The sequence below is a fragment of the Haliaeetus albicilla genome, chromosome 2 (genome assembly GCF_947461875.1).
Source record: "Haliaeetus albicilla chromosome 2, bHalAlb1.1, whole genome shotgun sequence".
In the NCBI taxonomy this organism is placed as follows: domain Eukaryota; kingdom Metazoa; phylum Chordata; class Aves; order Accipitriformes; family Accipitridae; genus Haliaeetus; species Haliaeetus albicilla.
This window is the reverse complement of record NC_091484.1, coordinates 22298152-22321882: the sequence shown is the minus strand read 5'-3', so window position 1 is coordinate 22321882 and position 23731 is coordinate 22298152. Positions and strand designations below refer to the sequence as shown.

The following is a 23731-nucleotide window of genomic DNA, read 5'->3' as shown; positions in this document are numbered from 1 at the left end:
CAGTGCTCCTTACATGCTGCTAGCAATTTATGTAGGTGAAATGCCAGCTTCAGCTGTCCATTCCCATTTTATGCTACCTCCTTATTCTTTTCCTTCCCTCCTGGTCCTATCACTTCTCCTCACTGTGTTCAGCCATTTCCTCCGTCTCATTTTGTGAACATCCCATCTATGTTATCTGCTTTCTCCTGACAATTTGGGGGGGGGGGGGGGGTGTTCTGTCTTGTGAGTGCAAGTTGACCTGACCTGGTTAAAGATAAAGAATTCAGTCTGTTTCACATTGTTTAATCCTGCCCACCTGAGATTAATTTGGCCCTGTTTGAGTTTTCGGGTAACTTTTTATTTCATTGTCAATCAGTAGTTTCATTTCTGAAACCCAGAGAAACTTTTTTCTCTGAGATCTGTATTCACTGAATGCACTGACAGGCATTCAAGGAACTTACTCAAAGAGATTAGTTTAAAAACTCAGCATGTGTCACACCTCCAAATAACTTCTGCGGCACATTAACGATTCCTTTGATCAGCACTGGCTTTTTTACAATCCATCCTTCAGAGGCTCAGAATATAAATTATGCATCAGTCACTCCAAAAATTTCCCCTTGGTAGATTTTTAATAAACTGCCCACACTGTTTGCACAAGCTATGGAAATGGTAAAATCCTTTTCAGACTGTAAAAATCCCTACTTTTTTTTTTTTTTTTTTTTTGTCTGCTGCTGCTAGGGCAAACAAATATGAAAATAGATGGATTTCTGTTGTGTGCAGACGTGAACTACATACCTCTATGGCCTTCACATTCAAGTGCCTCCTAGTAAGATCCAGAGACCATGAGCTAAACAGAGATTAAAAATTTAACAAAGTAAATTCAAAATATTGTTGCAGGGTGATTCACCATTCCTTTTTCCTCAGTTGTCCACTGCCTCTTTAGCAGGCAGTTCCACATTAATGCCTTGATGAATCAGGTCCATTCCAGTTCTATTTTTTTTTTTTTTTCATTACAAAACTGTCTCCTGCAAATAAGATTTTAGGAAAAGGTACACTTGAGACTCTTTGCTTAAAGAGAAACAGCAGAAAAGCCACAGCCTGCAGAAGGATGAAGGGACCCAGCACATGTGTGGCCACGTAATCGCTCCTATAGACTTTTATGACAACAACTTCAAGGGAAGATTCAGGCCCTGGCATACATACTATGAAGCAAAGCTTCCTAGTTTACAACTGTAAGATGGCATACCTAATTTCCAGCCCTTCAGCCTCCTCTAAGCCAGTTATACTCTTTCACTGCTGTGAATTGCCATCTGTAACAGAAGTCCTGCAAGCCAAAATGTACTTTAAGTGACATGTATGAGCCTGTTATCAACATGGATTTGAGCACTTTCCCCCTGAGTCAAATATGGGATGTCGTCCCTGCAAACCCAGGTTTGGTGAGCACTTCTTGGAAAATACAAGGATACAGTCCATCTCCCTCCCAGCCTGCTGGGTCAGCTCCACAGCTGACAAGGCTGTATGTTAGTGACTCCGCTTTATTTTCTGTCACCAAGCAGAAATTACTCCAAACATGATGCTAAAATACTTCCACTTCATCTGGTGAACAAATTTCTGCAAGTCCAGAATGCTCCTGATTACCCACCTCATTATTCACCAGAACTTTCTCTATTTGCCTCCCTAACTCCTTTTCCTCTGGACACAAAAAACAAAGCATAGTAATTTGAGTAGGACTTAAATACTGCCAGATTGTAACAGCAGCATTTTACACCCCTTTATACAGATGTGAGATATACGTATACCCCTATACTAGAAGATACACGAAATTAGTTTTATTTTTAAGGTTTTCCCTCTGGTGCTCGTGACAGTTTGCAGGATCAGAGTCCCTCTACAACAGGACTTGGCGAGGAGCACAGTGAGGCCTCCAGGTCAGCTGCAGTCAGACCACATGGACACAACTTGGGCATTTTCAGGTTAAACGCTGCAGGTATCAGCTCACATACTGTCTTTGCATTCACACATTGGGACTTTATGACAACAATATTGTCTTACATTTTGTCAAGAGAACATGTGCTTGTGTGTGCTTGTAGATGCATGTCACTTTGTACAAAATCTTTCTCGTGCATACTGTGGCTGCCGTTTTAGCTCTCTTTCCTCTGTTACAAGGACACTACATTTTGTCGATGTCTAAGTACTGTATCAAGGAACCTTACTATTTCACTCATAAAACATCTTCAAAGACTCTTTGTGTAGTTGCCATGTACAGTGTAGAATAGCCACAGAGATAAGTGTTAATGAAAGAAAGGGTGAGCAAGTGAAAGAACAGAGGGGGAAAGAAATTCAGCAGTTTGGTGTCCCCTGGCACCTTCTTTCTCCTGAACACATGTAACTGTATCACAGAGAAACAAAAAGAAAATGCACTCAATTGGCCTGCTACTTATTACCATTTTCGAGATTTCCAAATCATTAGAGACCACAAAATCCACCTTCTGCTCAAAACACCTGCAGAGGTAAATGGTGGGAGAACATGCTGGTGGTTCTATCCAGAAGCAAGAAACGCCAGGCAATTCTTAAAATGTGAAGGGCGATTTCAGCCCATGTAATAAAGCCACTGTGGTTTTTCTAGGGAGATAACTGAGGACAGGCATCAGTCACATCATGAAGAAACTACAGTAAACTACTAATTAGATATCAGGTATGTTAGGTGCTGTGATCGTTGTCTAATTCTGTGAGTTTCTGATTTAGTAACTTGGAAGCAAATTTTCACACATACAGGCCTGTGTCTCAGATAACCATCCTGATTTGAAAGCAATTCAGGTACCTCCTATAAAATCAGAGAGAGAGGCAGCATATCCAGTGCCCCCCAGGCAGGGACTACTGGAGGGAGGGATTAAAGAAGACTATCAAACATCTAAAGAGAGAGGATCGAAGAGGGGAAAGAAGGGCTCTTGGATACAAAATTCCCTCAGTATTGCTCATATATGGTCATTGGGTTTTGCAGGTGCTTTTAAACAGAAATATTGCTCATCCTAAACATGAAAATACAGCATTCAGTGTGAGGAAAAGGCCGCTGGACTTTAAATAGTAATGCAATTAGGGGACCTAGGTTCTATTCCCAGTGCTGTACTTGTGTATATTCATCCAATCAAAATGGTTTATTTGTTACGATTGTAAATTCTTCAGGACAGAGATTGTTTTGTGCCATGTGCCAGTGGTATAGGTGGTTTTGTTGGGGGTGTAGAAGGGTTCAGAGGAGAGCACAGGTGATCAAAGAAAGTAAAGGGGAAAGGGAAGAGTTTAACAACATAAAGGTCATCCTGTTGAGATGAAGAGTCTTAAACTACTCCTAAAATGTCATGTGTTTGCTTTATTTCAGTGTTTACATACTCCGAAAATGGCACAGAACACTTTGGAGAAGAACCAAAAAGTACACATTCCCCGGTATGGGCACAAAGTTTGTGAGAATGCAATGGGAATGGGAAGTCATATAAAAGTCTTGTTTTTATGGATAGCTAAGGACCTTGAGTAGGTCTGCTGGGGCACTATTCTGGAGAAGCATCGATATCTGACTGTCATGTTCTTACACCATTTCTTGGCCACTGGCCACCGTTGGAAGCAATGTACAGGACTGGATGGCTCTTTCGTTTACCCATTATGGTCCCTTTTATGTTATTCTGTTTATTACAAATTGATAATACTAACACAAAAGATCCAGTGTGGAGGCCATGTCATTGCAATAGAACTGCAGTAATGTAAAAATCATAGGTTTGATTTGGAAAATTCTTTGGGGTTTGTTTTAGGTGCTTTTTTTCTTCAGATTACCAGTGGAGAAAGTGAGGAGAGAGGGTAGCCAGTCTTCTCTGTGGGAAGTCCAGTGCAAGCAGCTTTCTGTTTAAGAAAGTGATTTTCCCACACTCTGTTTTGGACCTGTGCACTCTACAACTTTAGGTCCATCTGTAACGAGTACTGTATAATAGACATCTTATACAATGCCAGTAATACACTACTGAGCTCATAAGAGTCATACATTAACACAGAGCAAAAGGCAGACTCATTTTTAAGATCTCACCAGAAAGACCAACTTGTGCAGATTTCTGCTTTTGTTCTTTGGAAGCCTGGAATTTGATATTGGGGTTCAAAGAATCTTATTTCTAAATGAAGGTAGTTACTGCCTTAGTAGCTCGTAATGTATCTGGGCCATAGTCCTCCAAGGTGTGAAAGCAATGAGATGATTCAGGCTCATTTCTTGGAAGATCAGGCCTCATTCCTCATTCTCTAACAAAGTGAACCAAATTCCTATGCAGGACAGATATTTAAATTTTCTCTTTCTCTTTTTTCTTAAAGGGACCATTTTATAAAAGCATGTTACAAATGAACACCTATGTTGCCTTGTACAAATTTGTACCACAAGAAAATGAAGACCTGGAGATGAGGTAAAGCCCCAAAATATTTGTTAATTGATTTGACCCATGGCATTTGACATCTTTTCTTTTAGTGCAATTAGTTTGAATCATGCTACTCACATTTTGCGTGGTCTTGCTAGAGCTCTTGTAGTAAAATGTGTCAGCTCTGTTCAAGGTATCCCCTATATCAAAATAATCATGCACATGCCACAGAATTTAGGGAACTGCCAGAGTAATGCCCCTCTCATTAGCATCTCCTTCACTGAAAGCCTTTTTCCTGTTCCCAGCTGTGCCTTCCCATTGCTCTAGAACTAATGAGTGGGTTGTAAGGCAAAAATTACAAGCTTCCCTATCATTCTGCTTTGCTGGCATTTCCTGATCATTACTTTAGGAATGTCAGCTCTTCAGGAAATAACCCCAGGGTGTGGTGACCTTTAGTGCAACTTGTCAGCTATTCTGCTTGAGGGATTCCACTTTGCATCCTGCTCCTTTAGGTGTGTATTCCAGCTAGCACTTTTGTTCCATGAAGAGGAACACCGCTTAGACAAGCCTGCAGTGGACTACCATCCTCATCAAGACATAGCAATCTGGAAAACACACCATTCTTCAAAATTTTCCTGTCCCTCATATTAGGGGAAAAAGCAATTTGTGGTCTGCAACCTGGACTGTCATGCCTAACAGGCTTTTTCCAGAGGCACCAGCCAGGTTTTAGACTAGTGTTGCTCAGCTACAGCAGCATTGTTTGTCCCATGGCCAGAAATTCAGTAATACATGGGTTAACACTGTTTCATAAGGGATACCAAATAGCTAGTAATGTTGTTGGTCACTGCAGAGCCAGGCAGGATTCAGCTCAGTTGCATGAATTTTCATTTAACATACTTGAGTTGCTGGAGATGCGTTCAGCGTTCAGTTGTCAAGACTGACAAGCACTGTCCTGGGAACTTAAGTCAGGGACCAGCCAGACACTGATCAGCCCTAACATAATGAAGGGAAATAGCAGGGGAAGGACCTGAGCTGGGAAGAAGAGTTAGGGGAGATTTCTGGAGATCTCAGCTCACCTCTGAGGGTATTGAGTGGGTGGCAGATTACTGCAGTGGAGAGGTGCCAGCCCTGATTTCAGCAGCAATTAGTACTTAACACAACCTTGATTTCTTCCTCAACAGCAGGAGCAGCCAGTCAGGTTTTCCAAGTTAAGTAGGACATTGCAGTAATATGCTTATTCTAAGAGATGGCCTTATATTACAATATAAGAGACAAGCAACCCCAGATTTCGGACACTGCAATGAATAGAATAGAATAGAATAGAGTAGTTGGAAGGGACCTACAGTGATCATCAGTGGTTGCCCGGCCACTTTAGGGCTGATGAGCACCTATCTTGCCACCTACTGAAATCTAGAGCACTGACGTAGAGCAGACAACTTATCTAGGGTTGTGATTTACAGAAGAAAAAGATGAGACCTGAGAATGTTTTCAACCAGTAGTAAACGCCAAGGAGGTTGCCCCCTTTCAGGGATTAGCAGCCTAAGTATAGGCAGCAAGAGTAACATAGGTCCATCTGGGACTTCTATTTTGAATGCTTTTAGGAGATTAGAGACATCTATATTAGTCCTGTGCTAAAAAATATCATAAGCAAAATCTGCAGGTCTTACGTCTAAAAATCTCAGTGCTCAGACCACTGACATGGAGACACTTTAGGTTCAGTTGCCGTCTTTCTCTGACAGCCAAATAAATTTATATTTTCTAAGTTATTTTTTAATAACCAGGCTGAAGGGTATTTGGAGGATGGGGCTTTCCAAATCCTTCTTGTTGAAAGTGTTCTTCCTTGCAGTGTACGGGTTCCAATGGTGTCACAGCCTATTCACTTTGAAATGGCAAGATGGGCTCCCTCAATACCGCTTTAAGGGTTTTATATCAAATTTTAACTAGAATAAGGTATTCGGATGTCCTTTCCCATGGAAGAAATCTTTTACCACCAGGATACTAAGTTGTCTTTTTTCTCTAGCCTCCTTTCTCACCTCAGCAACATTTAATTATTCCAAACACGTTGGAACAGCTTCCTGAGGAGGGCTTGAGGAAAATCTTACCCTGTTGCCCTATTGATAACGCCTTTCTGTGAAAGCTGGAAAACTCCGGTTCAGATTGAGTAGTGTTAGAAGACCAGATGCCTGTTTCTCCAGTTGTCAGCAGTAATGATAACCACTTGGAAAGTGGACCAAAGAAGCCCACCACTGTCCCTACCTCTAGCTGCATCCTGGACAGGTCCACATCTTCTATGCGTGCTCTGAAAAAGCCCATTAAATTGGACCCATTATCCATTATATGCTCCAGATGCATTTGCAAGCTCTTGTGCTGATACCTCAACAATACAGTGAACCTAACAGGGAATGCAAGGAAAGCTGAATAATTAGGGGTCAACCATTAATTTTATTAAGATCAAAGAAATGCCTGTTATCAAGCAGACAGAGCTTTCTGAGGTTAATCCATTTGGAAATGGGCTGCCGCTTACTTTCTACAACGCGGCGCTATTGTAATTACATAATAACGTTGATGAAGTGCCACCAATGGGGGGAAGGAGGTCAAATAACTGTTCAACTACCTGCACAAAATCAGCTTAGCACATTTTGCTATTAGCATTTCCAGCCAAATTATTCTCCTAGCTCTGCTTTGGAACTAGTCAGCTGGATGCTGATACTTAGCAATTACAACCTTGCACCACACATTATAAAGGTAAATATGTCCCATTCAAATCAAAAAGACATTCTTGGGCAGAATTATATCCCTGCTGACTAATTGCCTTTGTCAGTTAAATAGAACTATTTTCCTGCTGCCTTCCTTCTGCAATCACAGCTTGAAAACACAGATGATAAAGTGGTGTGTCCCAACAATGTGAAATGTCTTGAAGTAACAAGATAATGCCTGTAACAAATAGGGACTGTATTTTAAACAGTTTCTTATTAAACAGGAAGCAAAAATTCCAGTTTGCAGTTGTTGTCTCAAAATAAAGGTCTAGCCCCAATAGAGACTTTCTTTCCACATTACCATGTATGATTGAAGAAAACCTTGCTGCCTCATTGAGTCTACCTGCAGCAAATGCTCAGATAAAATGACCAAGAAAGGAGCACCTTCCTGTTAGAAGGTAATTGTGGAATTGCTGTGGAATTGCTGATGCAGCATAACAATTAGAAGTCATCTTAACTACTATTCCTCTTCTAATTACAGGCCAGGGGATATGATCACTCTTCTGGAAGACTCCAATGAAGACTGGTGGAAGGTATGTGCTAATTATTTTATATCTGTTTTCTTTCCAAAGAGAAAAATATGTTATTTTCAATACTGAACTTGTATTAAAGTTACTAGTGTTAACAATCTTCTTCTATCAATGTGTTTTCTCCACAGGGGAAAATTGATGATAGAACTGGATTTTTTCCTGCTAACTTTGTTCAAAGAGTGCAACATGATGAGAAGATTTACAGGTGCATCAGGACATTCATTGGCTGCAAGGAACAGGGACAGATAACTCTGAAAGAGAACCAGGTAAGTTCCCCTGGGCTGGATCCCCACTGGACTTGAGCAATGTCTGGACTTGGTCAGTGGTCTGACCAATGATTGGAGGGAAAGTTGTGCAAGATGAGCACAGGCAGATGCTGTTCACTGCAATTTTACTACAAGATTTATTATTTGTACGGTAATAGTGTCTAGTAGCCAGTTAAGAGCAGTGTTGGCCTTGTGCAAATGCATACTCCCTGCCTAACGTAGCCTAAATTTTCAGTCTCAGAGACATTCATAAATATACTTTACATAAAATGCACACTTCTACTGACTTCAGAGGGACAGCTTGAAGAACACACCATCTTAGAGGTAGACTTTGTGTGCCTGAAAAATGATCTGTTTTTCTCCTCATTATTAGAGCTAATGTAGTAAAAGACAGTGGCTCCCTCCCCACACCTTAACTTACCTAAAGATCTAAACAGAGCTCATTGTTTTGGCTTCGGGAGGAATAGAGTTAAGGTAGCACCAAACCAACCTGTAAATCTTAAATTTAACTCTTGTTCACAAGTTGCAAAGTATCTTTAATCATTAATTGCTTGTGTCACCACTTACACACCCTCTCTACAGGCTGTAATTTATGCTAAACTAGAAGTGCTGCTGTAACTTAAAGTACACCATGTACAGTGAGGACTCACAGGGTCCATTCACCATGGTGTACTTTCAGCAGCTCCTTCTACTTTGTGTCCTTCAGGTGGGTTCACTAGGCAAAAGCCTTGGCCACCATTATGAGGTTTTTCTTTGATCTGATTTTAAATGTGATTTTTAACACAATTCTTACCAGATGTTTAATACAGCCAAGTGTCAAGTCTTGTGATGCTGCTATAAATGCTTGCTGGGGTGAAGTGAGAGAAGAATATGGTTTAAAACCTGCATTAAGGGACAGCCAGGTTTGGCCATAAGCTCATGTAAATAGGAGGATGGCTGACTAAGGGTGGCGCACAGCTCGAGTTCTCTGATGCCTGGATGAAATAGAAAGCTAGATTTTTCTCACTGTACCTTCCACCTCATTAGGTATTTCCTTTCCTTTGGCAATTGATGTCACATCACCAGGAACTGTTTGCCTTACAGTGCCTGGACAGCCATTGATTTTAATAAAGTAGAGCAGAAGTTAGCATCAGGGTGGACTTCAGGGCCATAGATATTTCCATGCAGAACTTCTGTAACACTTCACTCCGCAGGTGGGTAAGATTAACTTATACCTTTGCTGCTGCTGTCTTGTGGCACAGCAAAACATACAAGTGCTAACAATCCTTGGGTACACACAGCTTTCTAAGGAAGGCACAGCAATACACTGACCAGAATATATTTTAAATGCCCCTGTGCACATAGTACATTGGGCACCCCTGAAGTTGCTGGAAAGAGAGAAAGTGCTTAAATTTTTTCTACCCAGCACCTCTTTTGATTGTTTCTATATGTTCCCACAGAGGGAAAAAAATATTACCAAAGCAGAATGAGAGGTTTTGCACCTGTTGTGCTCTAGAATAAGCAATACACAAGGGCAAAGCTTGGGGAAACGGTAGTGTGGGAATATGGCATGGCAGCATGAGGGAATGGTCAAGGTCTGAGTCCCTTCCCACCAGTGGGCACACCAGATCCTCTCTGTTAGTGTGGCTGCTGCTGCAAACAGTGAGGGCCTAGTTTCTTGTCTCATTTCTCACAAACCCAGTGTCCAAACAACTTCATCTAAACACAATGACTTCCTATTGTCCCTGTTTCATAACAGGCTCACAAAGGACTTCACAGTCAGGGGCGCATCGTCGTCTCTGGTAGGGCAGGAGGTAAAGAAAGGGATGAATCCATCCCATCTGTCTACTACTTCCTCTTTTTTTAGCAAACTTATTCAGCTCTATCTCAAACCCATGCAAATGCTGAGGTTGAATGTGGATGCTGTTGGGTCCTCACTGCACATGGGAGAGGCTTCAGAGGAAGAAAGAAAGAAATATTTGGCGTAAAACAGGGGGCAGAGATCAGACTGAACAAACACATGGATGCAGAGACATGAGAGGAAAGGAGCAGACCCAACAGATCCCACTCCACCCTCCCACAAATTATGCAAAAAAGGAGACATTCAAGTAGCTTCAAAGCCATTTTGAGTAATTTCCAGGCAGGACAGTCACAACAAGGCCATGGATGCTCATCTGCTTCCTGCTGTCCCTCCATACAGGGTTTGAGCCCCCCATAATAGCCCCCAGGGAGAGCTGGCAGCATGCACAGGGCCAATGTGTAGTGGCAGCATGGGGACAGGAGCACAAGTTCTCCCAAACATAGCCTGTGGGACGTGTGCCTGCCATGGAAACCTCTATCTGAATGACACAATTTTTTGTCTTTTTTTTAACAGAACAACTTTGCCTTCACTGTGGAAAAACTCTTATCGTGAAAAACATTTTAATTGTTATTGGGAATTTTTCATTTTATATTTCCAAAGGCAAATTTTCTTTCTTCTTTATTCAGCCATTTCTCTTATTTTTTGTCTTTTATTTCCCCGTTGTTTTCTATGTGAAGCAGAGAGGGCAGTGCAATAGGGAAGGCATAAAAAGGAAAAAAGTAATCTGAATGGGACTTCAGGGAAAAGTTTGGCAGAATTCTTTTTTTTTCTTTTTTTTTTTCTTTTTTTTTTTCTCTATTTGGGGATTTCTATGGGATGTAAACAGCCATTTTAGCTGTCTCTGGGCACAGTGTCCAGAGTGCTGTGAGTGCAATATATGTACGATGTGCAAAGCACTGGCTTGCTCCAGATTAGGAAGAAAGGGAGATTATTCATTGCTACCAATTCCTGTCAAGTCTCACTTTAGCTAGATAAACTCATTAACTGGTCTAATAAATTCTTGTGACTATAGTATAGCAAATTGTCTCAATTTTATACTGTTAATTCACTGGCTCAAATTCTACGGGGTCTAACAAGAGTCCAGAGCCATTCTGACAACAAAGGCAAGGATGATATGCCAACAGAAAAACTTATCCAATGACATTAATATGAATTTTCATTATATTGCTTGATACCATCCATGGTTTATACTGCAGGTCTCTATCTCCTTTGTGCCTTATATGAATGTTCCCAGGTAGAGAGTCTATTCTTGTAAGGCAAAAGGCAATATATTCACATCAACAAAGCCACATGACTACCTTAAGAAAAGCCATTTCAGGCAAGCAGAGACATTTTCAAAGTTTGAAGCACAGTGGGTGAGGCTTTCTCTGGAATTGCTTGACAGTTTCATGCCCTGGGAATAATATTTTGAGCTTCAGCTTCATGCAAACCTTTCTGGCAAAGCCAATACTCAAGGAGAGGACTGAGGGACAAACAACACAGTTTGCTCACCCATCTTAAGCAACATGCACGAGCTAGTCTTCACAAAGGATCCCTTGAAAATTTCATTATGAAATATGAAACCCAGCCTGGAGGAGAAAAATTGTACTGCTTCAGAGACATCAATATCTTGGAGTTTAGGGTTCACTGACAGATTTGTGGGTCCTGAATCCAATTCAGAAGATGACTGGGTACCACAGGGCTCAGTCAGGAATCTGTGAAAGGGAGGCAGACATAGACTCTGACATCAGTAAAGCAAGATTATTAAGAGTGAAGAAAAAAAACCAGCCAATTTCTGGGGCTTTCCACTCTTTTAAGCTGTCTCACACACAATACTGGCTGCATAATTTCCAACTATGATTGATTGTACCATTACTTGGATAAATAAAGTTTTCTCCAGCCTGTAACTTCTGCTTTAGCCTACCCGAGTTCATTACCACAAATTCATTATACAAATGCTTCCTTTGCATGACTACAGGCTCTGATTTGACCTCTTTTCACAAAACAAAAAGTCACTGTATCTAATATATCATCAATGTTTGAAAAAGCATGTCTTAAAAAGCCTCTAACATTTTTGGTCATCCTTATTTTTAAAGAAGTCATAACAATCTATTGTTTGAATGTCTGTTTTTACTCCTTTTATAACATCCTACTTACTTAAATAAAGGAAATAATCTCTTTTAAAAAGGAAATAATCTCTTTTAAAAAAAACCTACTCACACCCTTCACTGACTGCCTCTCTGACGTCTTCAGTCACATTAATTCAAACCACTTGAGAGCTGTTTTTTTTGTGATTAAATAACATAATTGATTTTAAATTGCACAAGTGATCTTGTGCAATAGAGATGACCCCAAGCCATGACATTGGTAACAAGACTGCTAATCAGAAATTCTCTGCCTGTTCCAGATGTGGACTGTGAGTTTACACAAAGGTCAGTGCAACAGATCCATTTTGCGATGGAGGTTTTTTATAAATGTCACTGATACAAACTAGCCCTGTTACCAAAAGCATCTCCCAGCCAGCTTCTGCAGTGACTGCAAATAGCCCACTGCTGTTGTGATGGCCACAACTTCCGAACCAGAGCTGTCAGCCTTGCTGTCCCCTTGGCACCACAGCACAGGGGACAAACTTCTCTCCTACCCCAACACCCCAGTCACACAAATTTCAGAAAGAGTCACTTTTAGGCACATGTACATTAGCAGGTATGTGCAGATATGATCTAGCCGCTCCAGGAGAGTCTAGGAATGGGTTTAAACATATTCATGAGGCTAGGCTCAACAAGGCAGGATTGCAGTCCAGGTCTCCAGCCCTGGGGGATCCACCTCTCTTTGGTCTTCTTCTGATTAGTCTGGATGCTTTGTTGCTACCTGGCTTTTCTCTTCACTGCCTAGGAATTACTTTTTGTCCCCACATTTTTCATCCTGGGATACTGAACTTCTAAGAGCATGACTCAGCTGCCTTTGAAAATCAGTTGCGTCACGGTGACTTATGCATTCAGGCTGAATCACTTAAAACACAAACCCAGCACAGAAAGTGATGTTGCAGTTCTTCATGTCCTCGCCAACTATAACCACTGCACTTCACAGCTAGGCTTAAGGGAAAAAGGGTCTTTTTCCAGCTATCTCTGATTTTCATTGATGTCAGTCTTGCTGAACAGGGATGGGTGTCCACATTCATTCAGAGATACTGAATGGCACACAATCTTGCAAGAGTCTAAAACATGGGCACAGCCCATTATGCATCCAGTTTAGTCCAGGTCATCTTTAAAACCCTGAAGAATGCCATAGGTGAAACAAGCTGGTGTTCTTAGTCCAAAAGCTAATGAAACAGCTGATATAAAATGTGTCATCATCATTTGCATGATGGCTGAATGGGTGTGAAAACTGAACTACTTACCATTTCCATCTACAAAGCTCACATAGGCAAGAACTCCAGTGCACAGGCAGCAGCAGATGTGGAAACTCACAGTGTCCCTGTGCTGTCATTCTTACAGACAAACAGAAGACTTGAGCTTTCAGACCTCTTGACCTGGCACTGTCTGCGGGCTCCAGGACAGCTCTTTAAACTGTCCTGTCCTCATAACCAAATTCCTACTTTCATCAGAGACAGTCTGTGGCTGACAGATGGGTTAAATATATGGGAGAGAAAAGATAAGCAAAAGACAGCTGCAGAAAATTATAGCAAGTCCAAAATTACTCCCGGACAAAGAGAATTTGCCACTTGAGCCCAGATTCAAAGCACAGGACTTAGAAGAACAGGAGAGTATTAATGACTGTGCAGCTTAAAGGATCATTTCCTAATTGCTCATCTCCCCCATCTGCTCAGGGCTAACTGATGGACAAAAAAATCCTCAGGGCAGATGTTGACAAGTTCGGACAACAGCCTAACAGTTGTTTGTTTTGTTTCTAGTGGTTTGGGTTTTTTTTAAACAAAATGAGATGAAAGAATGGGGGAGTGACTTTATAATATTAGATCCTGCTTTCAGCTAGTTCTGACATCACTTGATGACTGAGAAATAGCCTGAGATGTGGTTTCTTATCCTGTGGCTTACTCCACTACTAACCTCTTGAGCCAGGGTGCAGGTAAAAAAATAAACTAAGTGTTTGTTTCCATTTGTGTTGCTACCAAATTCACTGGGGAGTGGCTGCTCAGTGGCTCACTTACCTTGTCAGGCCAGCAGCCTTCCCCCCAGAACATGCCAGCCTGAGTAGCTGCCAAAAAAACCAAAAAAAACCTCTAAAAAATGACCAAATCTGCCATCCTTTTTCACTCCAAAGATAAAGAAAATCAGTGTTCAGAAAGCTCAGTATTTTTCTTTTGTCCACAAATCATTCTGCTGACAGTACAAGACATCAGGGAAAAGCAACTCTGTTCTTGCAATATGTTCTGCACAGCACCAGAGGTTAAGCAAGAAATGCAGCATGGCTAGTGAGCAATGCAGACCTGCTGGAGGTCACTTCTGGAGATCTGACTATTTTGGGGACTCTTTGGCCCATGCAAAAAGCTAGAGGTGTTGCAGACATCGCTAGTTAGGAGGAAAGCACAGTGATGGAATCAGGCGTTCCTTTTAACCAGCCAGGTGTAGTTATGGAGAAGCTGCAGAGGCTCATTTTCCCACACAACAGCAGGGATCAACCAAGAAGGGGCATCTCTCAGCCAAGATGCTCTTTCCCACTCTTGGATACTCTGCCATGCTTGGCCATCCTTAGTCTCATGCTTCTCTGCAGGCTTTTGCCCTCATCATTGAAGTTTCCATAGTCTTTCTCAGAGCCACAGACCAACACTTAGCAGTAGTCAGAAACACATTTCTGTGTACATGTGCTTTACACCTCTCTGCTTCGAATGGTAATGTGACTGCAGAGGGAGCAGCTGCTCTGCTAGGGATTCAAGATACAAATGAGCTTGGCTGTTTTGCAACAGAACCTAAGCTAAATGGCATCAATTCCATAACTCTCCCATGCTTTCCATGTGGTTTAGCCCAAACAACAATACTTTTTTTTTTAATTGTATGTCACCTCTGTTGGTGTGCTCAGTCATTCTGCCCCAGGGATCCAATTCAGTTAGTATTAAGAAGGTAGCTTAAGTAAGAAAATTAATGAGTCGATTTGCTTTCCAAACCTTTGTTTACAGGTACAGAGATGCACCTGACCATTTCCAAATACTGGAGGTGGCAAATATGAAGCAGCTTCACCTCCTTCTTCTGACCTTTCATTTCTCCCTGGGAGCATCAGTGTTGCTAGTAATTTTATGTATGTAACAACAGGAGGACAAGCTGGCCCAGAATTCAGACGTGGTATTTAGGTGTCACCATACAATCCGTAACAGTCATACTGAAATGGATTTAGCCAGCAACACTTTAGAGACATTTTTGTTCATTTCATGCCTTCTGAATTATTGTAATTAAATGCTGTAAATACCTATCAGACAGAGCCTTTGTGAGTGTTAGTCCAGACAGAGGGCTTTAAAGACCTGGCACTGACATCATAAGAAATCACTGAGTTGGTCTCAACAGGACCATCAGTTTTCTGGCTATTTTTTAACCATGTTTGATTAGTAGGAACTATATTGTTCTTTGCCACAGATGTTTGAAAACAATTCTTTATTTTGGGTGGCTCTGTGCTCAAGTGCCCAGTCTGAAGTACTTGTGCCACTAGGCTTTCAAATGGCTCAGCCATTACCAGAAGTGTCTCAGGAAGGGCCCTAAAGTGGAAATACGTGAGATCACAAAGGTCTTCATGAAATGCAAACCTTTACCACAATGTAATATTTGTGCTATTGTAAAGACCATATGGTTTCACCACAACTGTCTCCATTTGGAGTAGATGTTATGCAAACACGCTTGCAGAGCTGGATTCGGATCACATACTTTGGTATCCAAAACAGGCATCTGTAGCTGCAAGGGCTGAGTAAATAACATAACCCACTGCTCATCTGAGAAGTACGTTGGCTCCTTCAACATGCAAAAGAGAATATGCTTGCACTCAGATCAGCTGCTACAAGTGACCCACCTTGGCATCATGGTTCCTTTTCACCACCAGCCATTGAGGGAGCTAGCTAGCTCATGATCTGAAATACCCATTCCTCTCATACACAGACAACTAAATCACAATCATTACAGTAGGCTGAATTCATAATTCAAGTTTCAAAATCTTTGATCCACCACAAAGTTCTTAATGATTTTAATGTCGCTCATGTATATGTGGCACTTCAGGGAGGCAGGGGAAAGATAGCTCTCTGAATATATGGCTCTGAGTTTCTTATCAAAGCAGTCAGAGTCTAAAAGGGATTGTTCTAGTTATAGAAGTAACTAGTGGGATGCCTAACTCACCTGATAAATAGCCTGGAATAATTTGTCGCTTTGATCATGGCAAAGAGTTTATTATTTTCATACCTTCTTTGCATTCAGATTTGTGTGACTTCTGAAAAGGAACACGATGGCTTTATCAAAGTATACAGCGGGAAGAAGAAAGGCTTTGTCCCCATAGACGTCTTAGAAAACATCTGATTCCAACAGCCCACTTGCTGCAGTAGGAGCCCTTTGTTGGCAATGCCTGTCTGCCTCATCTCACACTGTGTCAACCCAGATGGGCTGTCTTGCAGATGTTCAGGGAAATAGTGAGAAAACTGCAACTACAAGAAGAAAAAGACATTTAGACTGCCACAGCAACACTAAGAAATAAGAAAAGTGGAATGTTTGAAAGAAAATATAGTCAGAAACTGCTAGGGAAATGAGAGGTCCTTGGTTACTAACAGGAATAAGGTAAGGAAAAAAAAAAGTCTGGGCTGATTTCTGGTGCAAGATGGCTGTTACAACCCTGATGGAGACAGACAGCTTGTTCTGAAGGTCTAAACTCGCGTCCTGTTCTTGTGTCTTAGAAAACTGTTGGACTGCTTTCTTGCTTGAAGTGTGTATTTGGGGGGGGGGGAGAATACCATTCAAACTGTCCTCATACTACAGTCCAATGCTTGTAGTAAAGTGTGGCTGTGGTTCTACAGTTTTGTCCCCAGTATCAACCGATCAGTTTAAGCGTTTAATCCTGGTGTTTAGTCTCATAACAAAGCAGTCTGGAGACACTACGTGAACATCAGTTCAAGAAATGCACTGTGCCCTGGAAGTTGGCAGCTTTCTCTTTCTGTGCAATCTTCCCATATGAAAGAGTAGCGAATTTGTCTGTCCTTTGTTTTCTCTATATATGAACAAAAGATCTCAGCATATGTTGGGTGTGATGGCTGCTCTTATAGCTCACAAAAATAGCCGGTCCTCTGATTCACAAGCCTGTTTGGAAGTGTCCCTCTGTATTTCCTACACCTTTCTCTGGTGATACAGAAAATGGACGAAATGCTGGGAGAGAGCCACAGGCTGGAAACGTTTTATATTTTCCTGTGTTTATTGCACTTAAAAGATTTTATATATTAATCCTATTTATAAAAAAATAAAACAGTTAACTAACCCCCGGAAGACTGAAAATGCTAGGAAAGAACAGACTGCACACAGAAGTGAAGTCTGTGATTATCAAAATCCAGAACTTGTGACAGAAAGGCTCTGAGTGTCTTAGCATTGTGTTCACACACCAAAGGCGTCTTCTTCATTTACAAAATAGAAGTTTTGCAGATTCAGCAGTAAATACATTGACATGAATTCCTCCTTGACATAACCCACCATGAGCATCCTGTAAACCTTCTCCATCCTAGTGAGACTGTGCAAATAGCTCTGTTTTGTCCATGTAAGCCTCCATCTTCAATCATGTTTTGGGCATATGAACTTTTTGGTACCTGGAGCACAGTCTGTGGGACCTGTGGATCTTGACTAAATTATACCAGTCAGCCAGTGCCAATCCTGTTGTAGAGCAGGGGCCTTATGATGTTTAAAGACAGGGAACCTAATTTCCAAGTATTTAATTGGATGTAATTGCACCAAATACACTTAGACAGCTTACCACGTATTATGACGTAGAGATTAAGTCCTATCCCAAAGCTCCCTGCTGAATTCATGCCTTATTTGACCAGCTTGAGACTGAATGCCAGTCTTTACTGCGATTAACCCCAAATTGATGTCCTAAATCCTATACTGCAAGAAGAAATTCACTTGCTGCCAGGCTAGTATAGGCCTTTGCAAAGGTGACACTATTTCTAAAAAACAAGCTACCAGATCTGCTTTCATATACTGAGGCAGTTTGAGTCTGCGTTGCACTGCCCAGGTCTCAATAGTTGGGTTGTCCTATTTGAATAGCTGACCTGACTCAAAGCCTTATGAAATCCAGTGCAACTCTACACATGACCAGAAGTTCACAGAGCAGCTCAGGCTTCAACCTCTGAGAGACACATTTTGCAGCTCTTTTACGTATCATTTAATTGCAGAGGAGGAAGTTGCAGGGGTGTCAACTGCTGAAACATGGTCCTTCATAACATAAGTGGTCTATACCAATTATTAATGTCCTCCTGTCTGATCAGAAGTATCTGATTTCATATCTGCTGTGGGAATATCAGCAATTTATAAATGGGGGTTTTTTTCAGTTCAACGATGAATATCTGCTCAGCTCATTTTCCTACGTAACCAATAAACTCAGTGGGACAACAGAGGATTCTGATAAGCCTTAAAGATCAAGAGGAAGAGCAGTAGAGGCATATTAATCCACTCCACTTTATAAGATTTTTTTTTTTTTATTCACCCATTCAAATGAAAAACTCAAGTGTTTGTTAGAATTAAAATATTTGCTACTTTTGATCAGGCCTGTCAAGTGGAAAAAGGACATCTGTATTAATCTCCACATATGTGCTGTTGTTTACATGATTGCATCATACTGTGATTCCCTCCTATTTTAGTCTTCTATGATTTCAATTTATCCCTACAATGTGCATCACATATACAAAGAATTATATGAGTATTACCTACAACTCACAATGGCCTTTAATCAGTGTCAGTTTTATTCCTTTTGATACTGAGCAATAAATAATAAAGTGACTGAGTAAAACAAAACAGACCTTATGTGGACTGTATTATATCTGAGAGCATTGCTTCTGAACCAAAGCTTTCATGGTTATCTTTTCTTTGTGTTTTTTTTGTTTTGCCTTTTTACTGGGCTTTTGTTGTTGTTTGATGTGTAGATATAATTTATGCCTAATTTAGCAAGAAGCACATATATGAATCTTACTTTAAGCATGTGATTCATTGGCTATTTGCATGCTTAAAGCTGAAGCACTTTGCTGAATTAAGGTCTTTTTCCTCAGTTTTATTTTGGATGCCTTACACTGAATCCAGACAAGTATCCCATCATCTTTTTCCTACCATATGTAGTTCACAAGAGATACTGTATTAGCAAGCAGTTAAAAGTCAGACAGAAGATGGAATGGACTTATCTGACGTATGCTCAGAAAAATTGAATTCTAGGAGATAAATGCTGTTCAGATTTAATTTAATATTCTGCCTAATAAAGACTATGCGATGGTTGGAAGGAGAATAGAAGTGTATATTTCTTGGCTTCTTTGCATCAGACTGTATCATTTTCAGTTATCCACCTTCAAGAACATTCACTAAACCTATCAGCAACAGATGTTACTGAGCATTTCCATTTAAAATCTACAGCGCTTGCATTTGCCACATTTAGCAAACCATTTCTAAAGTAGTTCTTCTGCAACGTATGTAGCATGTGTAAACTCGGAGTGAAGTTTTGTGGTGGGGCCATCCTGAACATTTGTTTCTGGCAGATCAGAATGTATTTTAAGCCATTCAACATCTCATCACAGCATAAAACTGGCTACAGAATATTTTCATAAGTGCTAGGAACAGTTGATCAACGTGAGCGGAGGATAAGCTGCCTGAATCATGATCTCCTCCTGTCTGTAAATAACACAGTATCTCAGTTTATTACCATGTTTCTCTACACTTGGCCATTTTGACTCAGTGACTTACTTTGGAGACAGATGCTGCAGTGCACCATCAGCTGTGGACTCATTGCCCCAGGGGAAAGAAGACACTCCTACAAACATTGTGTATCTTTAGCATTGCTTCCAGGCCTTTTTTTGTATTTGTTGAGATGCAATTGACTAAATACAGCTCTCAGTGCCATCAGAGGAACGTGCACATGGCCAGCAGGCCGTGACATTAGAGATTTGGAAGAGCCGTCACCTTCTAAAGAGGCCACCGGAGACCATGTATGTTGTCTAAAATGGCACTAGACAGATGTCTTTGGAAAAGGAACCCAACTCATTTATTTTAAATATGTGCAGACAATACTGATTTATTGAACACTCAAATTACATCTTTCTTTTCCTAAAGGACACTGAATAAATGCAGCAAGACATATCAATCTTGTCCCATTTAAATCCACAGTAAAAAGAATCCTTGAATGCCACAGGGACTGGAGTTCAGCTATTATCTTGGAAAAGGCTAGTCAATGTTACCATTCTCCCAAAAATCTATGATGTAATTTGCCTGATCTAACTGCAAATGTCTACAACTAAGCTAGTAAATCAATCTGCTTTTGCCCTTCCCCAGAAAAGAGAGTAACATGCACTTCAGTACTGTGGTTCATCTGACTGACTGAAGACTTCTGCTTTTGCATAAGCTGGATTGTGCCTCAGAAGTGTCTGTTTCTACCCATCGACAGCCAAGGGAGCATTGGATAGCTAGGTCAGATGTAGACCTCTGCAGATGTACCATCTGTATTAGGGCAGAAAAATTCCTAGCCCTAATTTCTGGATGTATAGGTGTAACATATATAACTCTGTAACAGATACACCTGACTATCATGTGTCTTGTTCTTTTTACAGTTCCTGTGAAGTTACTAGTCATGGTTATTATTAGAAATGAGAAAAGAGGTACATTTTTCCCCCCTTTTTCTTTCTATAGAATTTCCTTTACTGGCTGGTGGATAAGTGTGGCTTCCTAAATAGAACATTTTGCATTTAAGTACAAACATAACTTTAATATCATATAGAACTGATCCTATTAAGGACATTTTAATTTCAAATACTGAACAGGAAGAATATTAGCACAGCCCTATCCCTTCCTGCAAAAGTACTGACTGTCCATAAGTTCCAAGAGCAACAGTAGCATGTACTTACCATGTACCTAGGGAGGTAGATTTGTGTGTGGTTCATCTTCTACCAACATTTCACAGTGTTTCTACTGGACCACATTCTGAGATGCTACAAACCACCAGAATAAATAGCATTGGCCTGGGCAATTAGACCAGGGTGGGTGTTGCTGTGCTCATTCATACATAACAAAAAGCAAAATGCAGATACGTATTTTCTATTCACTGGTGATACACTTACCAAATAGCTCATATAGCGATGAAAATAAGCATGAAAGAAAGTGAACAAGTACCAAGTATGTCAGGTTCAGCTTAAAAATATGAGGGGGGAGGAGTGTGAATGATATTCCCATGCATATTTGCTCTACTACAAATAGGGTCAGACCAACACAAGTGTTTAATTTCATATTTGAGACATTTCATAAAAAATGTAGTCCCAAATTATCATCCAGATTGTGTGCACTACATTTTGTAAAGCAAGGAGAATATTTTCCCCAGTGGGAATATATGTCACCACAACGTTGAGTTTTCCATGGCTAAAAAGAAGACCTAAATCTAAAAGAGGTACATGAGAGTTATTTTTAAAACCATTCTTGATATAGAAAATTGTTATGTGCGTGGGGATTGAACACTTGGCAGAGTCTCCACAAAAGAGACCCAGAAAAACTATAGCAGGACTGCTTCAGGTCAGCGTGTATGTCCATCCCCTGAGTGGCTCAAGGAACTCTATGCAACACCTACCTAAATTAACATCATTTGTTCAATCAAATAAGCTTAAATTAATTTCATATTTTATTTATGTACATACAGGCAACACATAAACATATATAGATATATATGTGTATCTTACATTCATTAACATCAACCCAATGGCAAGAGCACATGCCCTTAAAAATCTGTCCTGATTGATTTTTTTCCCTATCTTGATGTGCTCAACACCTAGTTAGGATGGTAATTGGTGCCTGATAAGTACTGAGACAGATGGCTATATGGACAGGGTGGGCTAGGCTTGACAAGTTTTATGCTGTTAGGCAAAGCATATAACATATAAACCCAGAGTTACAGGCAGTTGAACTGCAAATAGGCAATACACAGAGCACAGTCAAGATACTGCTCTGAAATGCATGTCATTCATCAGGCAAAGTTAGGATTGCATGCTGCATACAAATTGGCAGCCTGAAAACATTGTCAGAACAACGTGTAAATCATGCCTCTTTAACCTGGCTGCCTCACAATAATGAGATATTGAAAATAAAGAATAACTTCTTCTTGGAGGTCTGAAGGAGAGGAAGCCAGGAGGCATTCCTATGGGCTTAAAATAAAATTTTTTAAGCAGTGCTAGTCGGTCCCACGTACACACCATGAGAAGGGCACATAAATTTACCTTCATTAGAATGAAGTAAATCAACATCTGAATAATTACTGTGCTTCCAGCGGTTTGCCAGCTGATAGGGTCAGAGGCTGACAACACAAAACTGAAAGACTGTGAGAGTTGTTTCAGCTTTGCATCACAAACAGGAAAAAAATGAGAGGTGGCTGTGGGCCAAATCCAATTTTTAAAAGAACCAGTGCAGTAGTGGTACCGAAGCAAACTCTTCTATGTGCCTTGACTTTTCCGCATAGCCCCCTCTCCCTGGCGGGGCCGGTCCAGGTGGCCGTGGCAGTGGCTCCCACCCCATGCTCTCATCCAAGGGCAGCACCGCAGGTGCATGGGCACAATCGTGGAGCAGACTTCTGGGCTGTTCCCGGCATGCCCAGCCCATGCCAGCAAAGCCTCTTTCCCACTGCTCTTCCTTGCAGGGATCATGCCAGTTTTGTTGCTGGCTGGCCACTGCTTGCCCTTGTGTCTGGCAGGAGAAAAATAACCAAAATTTTCCCAAGCAAACAGAAGCCAAAAAAAGCAGCCAGCGTGGCAGCAGTCTCCAAAACCTTGGAGTCTGGCCTTCCTGCACATCCCTGCGGTGTTGCAAACTGCACCGCAAAAAGTGGCCGTTCTTTGTGCCTCCCTGCAACGTGTTGTTCCCCTCCGCTGCTCATGGTCCTCCTCTGGCTGGGCAGGCAGCAGTACCTTTCTCACCAACACACCAACCATCCTCATTTTACACCCACTGAGTCTCACTCTCTGTCTTGCCAGGAAAAACCTTTCAGGCCCATCTAGTGCATCCACCCTATTAAATGCTTGCTGTCAAGCAAGTTGCACCAAAAAAGGCAAGGCTGGCACTGGCCCTGCCTCAGCAGCCTTCCCACATGGGCGTCTTCTACAAACTGGTTGGAAATCCTCATTCAAATGGATATGGGGCTGCTGTGAGCCACATCACCGGCACTGGGTATGGAGAGGGTCCACTCCCATGTGATCAAGGAGGGAAGGGCAAAAACAGACGCTACCTTATTGTGACCCTTTGGAAGAAGTCTGGGTCTCTAAGGCCCAAGTATTAGGTGAGTCATACTAAACATGGGAGAACAACTTCTGTTTTCAGCCCATTTACATTATTTATTACTCTCTCCACATTTTGCCTCAAGAAATGCAAAGTGAAAGCAATCTATCTCTCCTGCTCTCTCTTTCGCTCACTCTACATCCCAATCAGCTGCTGCCTTGTGTCTTTGTGCTCAGTCTTGCAAAGGTCTCCCCTCCTTGGTTTTTCTCCCCCTGCCAAAGGCGATGCTTCCTGTGGATATTATCCAAGGTACAGTGAGAAATTCCCTCCTGCAGGATGGTGGGGCCAGGCTTTTCTATGTTGATCGTGTCCCCTGGTAAATAGCAGTTCCCTGCAGACACCCTTGTTCATGCTGTGGACACCAACACCTAAGCAGAAGGAAGGGAGGGAGGGCAATGATCTTCATAAGCATTTTTATTTTGGGCAGGACCTGGAGTGACTTTAATGTAAAATGCCTGATCTCCAGCTGGACAGCATCCAGCCCCATTGCCGTACCTGTACCACAGCGGGGTCTGAAAACGGCCATC

The 23731-nt window shown here is 41.4% G+C and overlaps 1 protein-coding gene across 2 annotated transcripts in view; it reads left to right on the top strand.

The window, feature by feature from the left end:
• STAC (SH3 and cysteine rich domain) overlaps positions 1 to 18710 on the top strand; it is a 74004-nt gene extending 55294 nt beyond the window's left edge. For both annotated transcript variants that reach the window (XM_069809706.1, XM_069809715.1), the window contains exons 7-11: positions 3353 to 3417; positions 4321 to 4409; positions 7599 to 7650; positions 7776 to 7913; positions 16140 to 18710. In XM_069809706.1, the coding sequence (XP_069665807.1) occupies positions 3353 to 3417; positions 4321 to 4409; positions 7599 to 7650; positions 7776 to 7913; positions 16140 to 16238 (443 nt within the window). In that variant the 3' untranslated portion in view covers positions 16239 to 18710. The remainder of the gene's footprint in view (positions 1 to 3352; positions 3418 to 4320; positions 4410 to 7598; positions 7651 to 7775; positions 7914 to 16139) is intronic.
• The last annotated feature ends 5021 nt before the right edge of the window (positions 18711 to 23731 follow it).